The 12,236-nt window shown below is 38.6% G+C and overlaps 1 protein-coding gene across 1 annotated transcript in view; it reads left to right on the top strand.

Moving 5' to 3' along the window:
- Positions 1–11,083, top strand: part of LOC101859817 (serine-rich adhesin for platelets) — a gene marked incomplete at its 5' end in the record, with an annotated part of 209,444 nt that extends 198,361 nt beyond the window's left edge. The window contains 4 exon segments of the mRNA XM_013088306.2: positions 4,871–5,049; positions 6,365–6,436; positions 8,810–8,950; positions 10,172–11,083. Of these exon segments, the coding sequence (XP_012943760.1) occupies positions 4,871–5,049; positions 6,365–6,436; positions 8,810–8,950; positions 10,172–10,373 (594 nt within the window).
- Between the last annotated feature and the right edge of the window lie 1,153 nt (positions 11,084–12,236).

Genomic DNA, 12,236 nt, shown 5'->3' with positions numbered 1-12,236 from the left:
TAGGGATGGGGAGTTTGGTTTGAGACTTTGAGGCTAGTTTCATCTTATTAAAGGTACACAGGGCCCAGGGGAAGCCCTACTTTTTCGTCCCTTGTCAATTTAAGCTATCGCCAAGTTAGTGGTAATTTTAAACCTTTATAATTCCATTATTGGCACAGGGTTAGGAGCATTGTCACTAATAGATTCTGTTAATTGGGGTCGCCAAATGTGTTGTCCAATGTGATAGCTACTGAGCTAACGCACACGAGAAGAATGTATTTTTTTCAGTATCACCATTGCATTTTCAAAAAAACAAACAAAATCAAGAAACAAACAACACATACACGCACACACTAGCGCGCGCACTAAAACAAACGTAAAAGGATACAACAATCCCTCACCTTGAAGTGGAACTTTTTTTTTAAAGTTTTATTATAGTAGAGGGTTTTACGGCGCTCACAACTGCGTAAGGTCATATGAGCGCCAGGGAACTTTTTTGGTCTCAAAACATAGATCAAACTCCGTGTAATTCATCTTTTCTTATGCAGCAGAAGATTTGAAGGTGTGTGTGTAGGTGTATGTTGCCACCATACAGCTGCCGCTTGCCACCTTATGGCGCTGTTGTGTTCGCCGCACAAGTATTGTCAGACTGTCAGCGACTTTACTAACCCCACGAGTGCCGTGAATCATTTACTTGTCTTGTACGTGAGGATGTCTTCACCGGACCCCACTCTGTTGCTATCTACTCACCCAGTGACTTGCAATGTGATTTGTCTGTTCTGCCCGCTGTGTGCTCACTGGATGCTTTACTTTTCAATCCTACGTTGGTGTCGGTTCACTTGAAGGTCTACTGCGATGGTTTTTTTGTTTTACTTGACGGTGTACCGCTGGATCAGTCTGATAACTATTTCATTTGACCGTCTGCAAGTTTACTGCTATCCTCAGTACTTGATACGCCGAGGTTATACAGGCTTGGGACTGTCATTGATTGTATTAAAAATGTTTTGGTGGTTGAAGTTTGTCAGAAGGAGGGGTTCGGAAGAAAGGGGGGGGGGGGTTGTTCCGTTGTTTTCTTGAAATAAGTGCATTTGAATGTGTGGGAGTGATGGCACATGTAAAAAATTACCCTACCCACAGCTTATGTTAAAATGCAGTATTGCGGTAGATCGATAAGTAGACCATGGTCAGCCCAGTGAGACTTACCGTAGACCGTCAAGTGGACCGACACACACACGTCTGTACTAACATTGTAACACATGGAGATTCAGATCCTTCAGAATGGTGGTTTACCAAACCAGTGTATGTTTCAGTTTATATACGGTCTCTTGTACTCATTGTTCATGTTTCCCCTCTTTAGTTTTTGAAATGGTAACGAGACATTTTTGCTTCCTGTATAGCGTCTAATTTGGCAACAAGATCTTGACACCGTCTTTATAACATGACAAGACCATCTTTTTTTTTCTCTTTTATAGTGTTTCCATGATGATGTCTGACGTACAAGTGAAAATCTAGTCTGTTTTCTATATGGTGTTTTTTTTCAAACCTCCAAATCAGTGCAGCTGAAAGAAAAGATTCAACTATTTCACCTGACCTGTCCATTAATTGCCAGTGACTGAGTCTGGAGTACTCAGCGCTAGATTCAATGATCAAAGTCCAAAATGATGATTGTTATACGGTCCTCAGTATTTCAAGGGGTTGTTGCTATGCAAACCCTGGTGATATTTAACTGTTAACTCTTTGTCATATTGTGAAATATTGATTTTGCGAACATTCTTTAGACTACAATACTTTATTGTTCCCTTCAGCATTATACAAGATGTTTCTTTTCCTCATCAGTTGACTAAAATATCTACATGAACACTCTTTGTCTTTGTTTTTTATCATTTTTTATTCGATATTGAGATAATCTCACTATTGTCTTTTCATTTCACCATGTGCCAGATATTGCCGGTGGGTTTTCTGTGTGAGACAAGGCTTGTGAGTGTGTCACGTCATGTCCATGTTTGGTACCCTCTCTGCCTGTCCACTCGGTTTTTTCCCCATTCCTGTCTGACTATAAAAAACTTATCTCCTGTTCGTCACTGGTGGTTGGAGGGCGCTACTGGCTAATCCAACTTTTCTTCCTTAATTTTTTCTTCTGTTGTTTCTGTCCGTCTGTGCTCCTATTTTCCTGCACTAAATGTTCGGTATTGTGTCGATGTGTTTTCCCCTTGCTTATACTCAAACCAGTTAGACAAGATGAAGATGGTCACTGTTCTACCATGACTTATTTCTGTTAAGATGGCAATCATCTTTTAAAGATTACCTGTAAATGTATCTTCTAAAAGAAAATCTCGTGGAAAGGATTTTAAAAAGTCTCTTTTAATTCTCTTTCTTGCCCGTCTACTGCCTTGTCATGCCATTGCCACCATGGCTTTGGCGCAGATGATTTGAGGGCGCCACTGATTGGTCCTACTTTGGTTCTATTTGTCTGCTTTTTCTCTGCACTATATGACCGTTACTGTGTCGATGTGCTCCTCGTTTCTCTTTACTCAAAATCAGGCTTTTTGAGGAGGATACATTTGTCTGTGGGTCTGTCAGGTGCGACCCGGGAGGCTACATATTATGTACAGAGTTTGTCTGCCAACAGTAGAGTGTCTTCACTCTCTGTGCAAGGTTCTTGTTTCCACTTCCAGGTTTACTAACAATGCCAATTTTCCGCACGACAAATTTGTACATGTATCTGACTAATCACAGTCTGCCATGCCAGGAAGGAGACGTGTGTCTGTGTGTACATCGGCACATGCTAACTGTGTGTGTGTGTGTGAGAGAGAGAGAGAGAGAGTGTGTGTGTGTGTGAGAGAGGGAGAGAGAGTGTGTGTGTGTGTGAGAGAGAGAGAGAGAGAGAGTGTGTGTGTGTGTGTGAGAGAGAGAGAGAGAGTGTGTGTATGCGTGTGTTAAGGGGCCCTAAATATATTCGTAATACTTACTGTGAATCTGTCCGCCTCATTTTACCTGTGACAGATTTTGTTACAGAGAGCCTTTTTTTTCTCGATTTTACTAACACTTTTTTCCCTTCCATATCGAGAAGGAACTTTACTGCTTATAAATACATGGTCACAATTTAAAGTGTGCTGCAACTAATAATTATATTATACTGTTGTGACTCAGCTTCGCTTTTAACAGCCAACAGATGGAAAAATCAAATAGTCTGCTTTTTTTTTGTCTGTAGGTTTTCCTTTTTTTATATAAAGCCTTTTGTACATCATATTTTTTAGGAAAGTGTATCCCTTTTTTTTTCTATTAATCAAAGATATAACCTATGTAATAGCTTCATCCCAAGAAGTGTAATGTGCTACTGAATGTGGCAATGTGCTCCTTCACCAGTAAAGTTACCAGCACGTCAGTTGATGTATTCCTCTCATACTGTCTTGTACACCTTCGCCATTTCGTGTTTTGCTGCCACTTGTAAACTCAGTGCTGAATAATACGACATGTGTCTGCTTTGTCGATGCTCTCCGTACACTCCTATATAAGTTGTGTTGTACGCCATGTCTGAAATATGGCATCACACCTACTTTTTTCACTTTTTCTTGTGTACTGTGACTCATGTATCTACTATCTTGCATTGTAAGTCCATTGCCCTGTTCTAAATATTATGAATCTTGATTATCAGTGCATATTGTTGCCCTTTTGTGAACAATGGAATGTCTCCAGCTTGGTTTCAATGTGCTTGTGGAATGTTTGACAAATATTTAGTCAGCGTGCACTCTCCGTTATTTCCAGTGAAGAGTTTTGTCTTGTAAAGTTGGTGTGGGCCGACTGTTGTATGGACTGTGATTGATTGTTGATTGGACTGTGATTGATTGTTGAAGTCTAGAGTCCACCAATATCAAAACAGACAATGTCTGTGAAGTTGGCCTTCACACTTACTGGGTATAATTATAGTTACCTTAGCTCTACTTGCAAATGCCCAGTTATTTGTAGGGCATACCTTGTTTATTTGTATGTCTTAAAAGGCTGTTTGTTTTTTAACTTTGATTTTGTGTGTGTGTGTGTGTGTGTGTGTGTGTGATTTAATGAAAAGAACAACAAATGTATAAAGAGTGGACGGATGAAGTCGGTCGTTAAACAAATGAAAAAATTAGTTTTGTCCACTCTCATGCTAAAACTAACCTTGCTGACCTTGCTAGTACATCGATGTGTCCACCGTTCAAAGCTATGTTAGTGGGAACTGTTGAATTCTGTGAAATCTTCTTGTTGTTTGTGTGAAGTTTCTACTTTGCTCACGAGACTCTAACAGTTATGATGCTTTGTATTGTCATATTATAACTGTACTAAAGAGAATAAAGGGACATGGAGTTATTTATAATGATGAAGATAATAACTATAACGGTTTTGACCAAAAATGTGTTGATAATATTAATATCAGTAATATAATAACAATAACAGCAAAAGCAATAACAAGAAGAGTCATAACATTTACAATACTAGCAATACTAGCAGTACTAGCAGTAATTAAAAGCAGGATGACAATAACATGATATAATGCATGCCATATCAATAACAGTAATAAAATGGTATGATTTGATATTATGATATCGATGACTTTGAGGATGATGATATGAACAATTCTAAAGTGCCCCCCTTTGTTCAAGTATTTTCCATCTCCTGAATCTCTCGTACCTTCTCTCTGTGAGTTGTTGGCGGGTGCTCTGGGGTGGTTTGCTTCTTTTTTCCTATCAAACATCTATCGTCCTCATCTCCCCTCCTTCTTTTTTGTGTTTGTTAGTTTACTCTCTTGTAAAACCTCTAATCTTTGGCACTTATATGACCTTATTGTGTTGCAAGTGCTGTAGAACTCTTACTAAAACAAACTAACAACCGTACCTTCTGTCGTCCGTGTGAGCAGGACCCAAGGTCAAGGTTCCAGTCTGCCGTGGCCAGCACGTCCATGCAGCACGCGGTAACCAACACCATGCGCCGGGTGTCCATGGAGAGACGGCGGTCAGTGACGGGGGCCGCGCCCTTGACCCTGGTCTCCTCGCCGCCCACCCTCACCGTGACCCCAGAGGTCACCGGCACAGAGAAGTAAGGGTGGCTTGTGACGAGTTTGATGCTGTTGGAAGTATAGATGGGGAAAAGTAAAGAATAACATTCGAATGTTAAATATGTGCAGCAAGTGTAGTCAATTTGCTGGACGGATTACTCTTTATCTCCGTGGGGGTAAATCCACTATGCTGGGGCCCTTTTTTGGTACCATGCTAAATCTAAAAATGACGAAAACCTCTCTAAATTGGTCGTTTAATCAAAATAAATGAACCTATTTTGATACTTTTTCATCTAATGAATTAAATTCCGAATAAAGAGACCTGTTTTTGGCAATTGCCGAAAAGTAATTTGATATCGAAGTCATTATAAAGGAATGTGCCCGAGCAGCTGTCATCGACTCACCGGCACAACAGTTCCTTCGTCTGCGTGCCACTGGGAGCAACTTCTCAGAAATAAAAAGTCTAGTGATTCCAAATATCTTTTAGGCCGAAACAAGAGAAAATTGGGTGAAATCATTTTAATTTCCCAAACGTTGAATAGTGAGACTGAAACTGACACTTTGACATGTCACTCTATAGTATTTAATGAGATAAGTACTAAATATTTTGCTTCCAGCTAGACCGGAATCTGTTGGTTTTACTTTTTAAGGTGGACAATTTTGTTTTTATCAATTACAAACTCTCTGCGGGCCACGTTCATTATTGATTACTGGGTCGACTCGTGGGCCAGACTGAAATTGCTTGCGGGCCAGATACCTGGCACGAGGACAACAGTTTGCTTATGCCTGCTCCATTCTTTAGTCCATCTTTTCGATGACCTCGTATCTGGAAAAAGAAAATGACTGATACCTGAATATGTAAACTAATATTATAATAATAGAATCTTGCGTGCAAAAATTTTTTCATTATGTACGAATTTTGCTATGTATGTGATTTAAATACAAAGAATATCAGAAAAAATCCAAACTTGAAAATCTATTCGCTATTTGTGTGTGTGATATTTTCACAAAGTTATAAAGGTTATCATCAAGCATTTTAAGTCTGGGACAGGAGAAAGGTATTCAGCATCTTATCATTAAGTACGAATTTTGCTATGTAGGGCCTACATGTTTGAAATACAAAATATAATTATTTTTTTTAATTCCCGACCTGAAATCTGTTTGCAATGTGTGTGTCTTTCTGTGTGCATGCTTGATATTTTCACAAATGTATAAGTTTGTCATCAGACACCTGAAGTCTGGGGCAGGAGAATATGGTATTCAGCATGCAGACTTTTCTTGAAAATTGGCAGTTTTTGTTTCAAGTAGTTCTTAAGTCTTGAGTAATGCTCATGATTTTTGTGTTTTCTCTTTCAGAGAACCGGAAAGTGGAGATACCAAAGAGAGTGAGAGAAAAGTTTCAGTGGATGAAGATGCCTACAGAAAAGGGTAAGCCTCAAGATCATTGGAATTCCTGACATAGTAAAGGTAGCTCGGATTCAGAAATTAGTCGACTTTTAAAGTAAGTCTTTGTGGGGTAAGTTTTAATCTGTTGAAGTTACGACTTATTTGAAGATAAGCAACTGTTTTGACCAGAATGTTCTGAGACCAATACAATAATTTAAATCCATGATTTCTTTCAAGGTTTCATTGAATGTTATTTTATTTTGGACTGTTTCTTTGTGTAGTTCACCGCACCACGCATCATATGTCAGGCATCGTGGTGAAATCAGGCGCTCATCAAAATAACAAAATTGGAGAAACAGGCATTTTCCCTCCAGTTTCGCGATTTTAATCAAATATTTGGTTTTTTGTTCAACCCTTTTATCTCCGAATAAAAACACATTTCCATGTGAATTATATTGAAAAACGTTGATTAACTCATTCGCTACGCCAAGCCGTGGGGGCGGCGCGGCGCGGCTAAAGAGCCGTCAGTACGCTAAGCCGCCCCCGGCGGCTCGAGAACCGACATTCAATTTTAGCTTGGTTTCTATTCCAATCCACATGTCCATGTTAAAATAAAGGTCATAATATAAAGTTGACTTCCGGGTCAAGCGTTTCCACCAAAAATCGGAAGTTTGATTCAGTTTTGAAACACGATTTCGAAGTTTATGCGACATTGTTTTATTGCGAAGCCCAAATTATAGCCAGACACCAGTCTTAGTACTTTTACACAACAAAATGTATCATTTTTGCTCACTAAAGAAGTGTAGGACTCTTCTTTATAATATTGATACTACTGGACTCAAATTGCCAGTGCACTGTAATTGAGAAATCAATATTTTGAGTGCTAGAAATAGGCCTAGATCTAAATAGTCAAAATAATTTTTTTCTCCCAAAAATCACTACTTTTTGGTGAATTTCCTCAAAAAGTACCACCCAAGACATGTATAGCTTTATTCCAAATGCAATTCTGAATAATTCCATATAAGATACCAGTGTTTTTTTCTGTTTGGGATCCTTTTTTCAAAACTATTTTAAATTTTTTTTTTTTCAATATCGGAGGTTATGATCCAAATGTACAAATATTATGGAATATATTTAAATAACTGCTCATTTTTCAATATTTTCCTGTTCTATATACAGTTATGGTTATTTTGATGTATAATTTGACTAGGTGCAAACATATTTTTTGAGTTTCATCTGAGATTATAAATTTTTTGTTTTCAAATTTTATCCGCAGCCAATCACAATTGTGTTGCATAATCGCCTCTTACAGGAACCAAAGTTGAAAAATACTCAAATAAACAATACAGATGTATTCTACAAACCATACTGAAAATGTTGGTATAATATGTTAATATTTATTTGAATTTATGGCCCCCAAGACCTGTGAACTGCGCTCTAGTCATCATCTCATTTCGCCCTCCCGAAAAAAATTCGTCCACAAGCCAAAAATAATAAAAACCTAGATCTAGCACTCAAAAATATTGATTTCTCAATTACAGTGCACTGGCAATTTGAGTCCAGTAGTATCAATATTATAAGAAGAGTCCTACACTTCTTCATTGAGCAAAATAATGGTAAATTTTTACTTTCATTCCCGCACACGGATGCACTGTTTCAGGGGTCAAACTGCTGTACTGTTTGCTGGAGATCACACATAAAGCCACTAAAACTGTCGCTAATCAATTATTTTCAAGACAATTTCAAATCTATCTGTAAAATATCAAATTATGGGTAAAATGCCCCCCTGTAACCCCCCAGATTTTCTCCAAAGCGTGTCTATCTCGGTTAAAAACAATCAAATCTTTCAAAAACTATTAATTTGCGACGGAAATGAAGTTGATATTCGTGTTCAGCGCATCAATATTTAATAGAAAATAGACAACTGGTAGCTGAGTGTGAGACGGGAGGGAGAGTAAAAAAATACCAAAATAATGATACATTTTGTTGTGTAAAAGTACAAAGACTGGTGTCTGGCTATAATTTGGGCTTCGCGATAAAACAATGTCGCATAAACTTCGAAATCGTGTTTCAAAACTGAATCAAAACTTCCGATTTTCGGTGAAAACGCTTGACCCGGAAGTCAACTTTATATTATGATCTTTATTTTAACATAGATATGTGGATTGGAATAGAAACCAAGCTAAAATTGAACGTCGGTTCTTGAGCCGCCGGGGGCGGCTTAGCGTACGGACCGCACTCTAGCCGCGCCGCCCCCCACAGCTCGGCGTAGCGAATGAGTTAAGATGATACCAATAACTCCTCATGCACAAAAATTGACGAGCGCACAATTCCACCGCGTCGTGACACATATCATGGTACATCTTTTGACTCCAAGATATTTCCCACCGTCTAAAGAATTGTCACTGCTTGCAGGTTTGAGGAAGGTTTAAAAGCGCAGCTGTCCAATGAGCTGAACGACCTGCGGGAACAGCAGAACTCGATCAGCCACAGCCTGGAGCAGGTCATGGACCGGGTGGATCAGGCTGGGGAGGAGGATGACGACCTCTTGGCCAGGTTTGTTACTGTTACATCGTCGTTTGTAGTCGCTGTGTTGGGGGGGTTTTTGTGTAGGCCTAGGCCTATGTGTGTGTGTGTGAGAGAGTGTGTGTGTGAGTGAGTGTGTGTGTCTGTGTGTGTGTGTGTGTGTGGGAGTGTGTGTGAGAGAGTGTGTGTGAGTGTGTGTGTTTGTGTGTGTGTGTGTACTTTAATTTGACTATTATAGTTGGTGTATTTATCTACAATTGCTATGCTTTATAGTTGGTGCAGATATCTGTACTTACACTGACTTATAGTTGGTGCAGTTATCTGTACTTACACTGACTTATAGTTGGTGCAGATATCTGTACTTACACTGACTTATAATTAACTGCAGTTATCATCTGTGTATGTCAAAGAGTGTGTATATGATGTGTATGTGTATGCGTATGTTTGATTGTGGGTGTGAGTGTTGACATGTGTATGTGTATGTTTGATTGTGGGTGTGAGTGTTGACATGTGTATGTGTATGTTTGATTGTGGGTGTGAGTGTTGACATGTGTATGTGTGCATATTATTCTGTATTTTGCCATTAGGCAGCAAATCTTTTTTGTTAGAGATTTTAAGATCTCATCTCATCTCATGGCATCTCATAAGTCGAAACTTTCATAACTTTTGTGTGTGTTTGTATTGCGTAGTAAACAACAACTGGTTGCAAGTTTTCCTTCTTTAAAAATGTGTCACGACATGGTGGAATCAGGCGCTGGTCAACTATTGGGCATATGGGGTTATTGGTATCATCTGAAAGCCTGTTCATTTACATTACTTTTGGTGAAAAATATATCCATCTTTGTTGAAGAGAAGTCGAAATATTTGCAACTGAAGGACGTTAGGGTCATCTAGTTTCAGTTGTAAAATTAGTGAGAAAATGGCAGCCAAAATTTGGCAACTTCCATAGGCTGAGAGTCCTTGGAAACTGATAAAATACGTTTCTTATGCCTTTAATCAATGCCTTTCTGTAAAATCCACATAAAAATGTGTTTTTAAAAAAACACAAAAGGTGTTGAGCCAAAAAGCAAAACATTTTTTAAAATTTGTTAAACTGGAGGGAAATTGCCAAAATCTTCGATTTCATTATTTTGACGAGCGCCTGATTTCACCACGATGCCTCACAATTAATCTTGACGTGGTACTCATTCCCTTTTTTATTTCCTCTTTGTTCTATTTCCCCATGACCCTGACACCCTCCCCATCCCCTAGCAGGCCGTCGCGGGTGGAGACAGTGCTGACCTTGCTGTCCAAAGTGCGGGAGTTTGTGTCTCAGTTTGACTGGCGCTCCAACAAGAAAGCCATCCGCAATCTGGCCGGCATTTTCTTTGTCTTCCTCGCAATTCTCATCGTCTTTCTCTCCCCGCCCATCTCCACCGTGGATGTGCGGCACTTTCCTAAACCCCCTCAGTAGTTTGTCTGTTTGTCTGTTTGTCTTTTCTTTTGTCTTTCTTCTTTTGCCTTCTTTTCTTTTCTTTTGTCTTTGTTCGTTTGTTTTTCTTTTTTTTCAAAAGTATCAGAAGAATCAGCACTGCCAAAGATGTGAAAGTCAAGCTATCTTTATCCTGCTGACAACTGTGGGAGAAAATTAATATTTTATACAGGGTACACCATCGTAACTTTTTAAAAATGTTTCTTTGTTTGTCAGAAATGAATGTTTTAAAATACTTTTTAAAAATAGTCTGTCATTTACTATTTTGCACAGTTAAAGCTGTTGAACTCACTGGAGGTTCTTTAGACTAGCTTGTCAGCTGGTCACCAGTCTTATTCACGCCATTTTAGACAAATTTTTATACTAGAACTTTATTTTTTAGGGCTTGTAATTAACCAAATGGTGTTACAGTTAGGCTAACAAGTATTGCATTTATAAATTTTATTGTACAAACTTCCTAATGATGGCACATCCAACGTTCTGCTTCCTGTGCTGTCTCATGGACTACCTTTTTTTGTCTCTGTAAACAAGATCAGCCCAGTAGTCAGCTGGAAAGTAGCAGAACAAAAACAGGTGTGATAAAAGTGGACAGCAGAAATATCTATTTGTGTCACGGCATGGTTGAATCAGGCGCTCCTCAATTTTCGGGCAGGTGGAGTTATTGGTCTCCTTAACTCATTCGCTATGTATTATTTTCGGCTTGTGGACGAATTTTTTTCTGGAGGGTGAAATGAGATGATGACTATAGTGCGCAGTTCACAGGTCTTGGGGGGGCCATAAATTCAAATAAATATCAACATATTATACTAACATTTTCAGTATGGTTTGTAGAATACATCTGTATTGTTTATTTGAGTATTTTTCAACTTTGGTTCCCGTAAGAGGTGATTATGCAACACAATTGTGATTGGCTGCGGATAAAATTTGAAAACAAAAAAATGTATAATCTCTGATGAAACTCAAAAAATATGTTTGCTCCTAGATCTAGTCAAATGATACATCAAAATAACCATAACTGTATATAGAACAGGAAAATATTGAAAAATATGCAGTTATTTACATACATTCCATAGTATTTGTACATTTGGATCATAACCTCCGATATTTAAAAAAAAATATTTTTTTTATAATTTTGAAAAAAGGATCCCAAACAGAAAAAAACACTTGTATCTTTTATGGAATTATTAAGATTTGCATTTGGAATAAAGCTATACATGTCTTGGGTGGTACTTTTTGAGTAAATTCACCAAAAAGTAATGATTTTGGGGAGAAAAAAGTATTTCGACTATTTAGATCTAGGCCTAGATCTAGCACTCAAAAATATTGATTTCTCAATTACAGTGCACTGGCAATTTGAGTCCAGTAGTATCAATATTATAAAGAAGAGTCCTAGACTTCTTTAGTGAGCAAAATAATGATACATTTTGTTGTGTAAAAGTACAAAGACTGGTGTCTGGCTATAATTTGGGCTTCGCGATAAAACGTCGCATAAACTTTGAAATCGTGTTTCAAAACTGAATGAAAATTTTCGGTGGAAACGCTTGACCCGGAAGTCAACTTTATATTATGACCTTTATTTTAACATGGACATGTGGATTGGAATAGAAACCAAGCTAAAATTGAACGTCGGTTCTCGAGCCGCCGGGGTCGGCTTAGCGTACTGACGGCTCTTTAGCCGCGCCGCCCCCCCCACGGCTCGGCGTAGCGATTGAGTTAAAGCTTGCACATTTGCCTTGCTTTCGATGAACCAAAGACCCATTTCTCTTGAATATGAGTTGAGATATTTGCTATTGAAGGGGGTGGGAGTCGCTTAATTGGTTTCAAAGGTACACTGGCAGCAAAAAT

The sequence above is a fragment of the Aplysia californica genome, unplaced genomic scaffold (assembly GCF_000002075.1).
Source record: "Aplysia californica isolate F4 #8 unplaced genomic scaffold, AplCal3.0 scaffold00720, whole genome shotgun sequence".
Taxonomy (NCBI): domain Eukaryota; kingdom Metazoa; phylum Mollusca; class Gastropoda; order Aplysiida; family Aplysiidae; genus Aplysia; species Aplysia californica.
The sequence above is the reverse complement of the archived record's forward strand: the minus strand, read 5'-3'. Positions and strand labels throughout refer to the sequence as shown.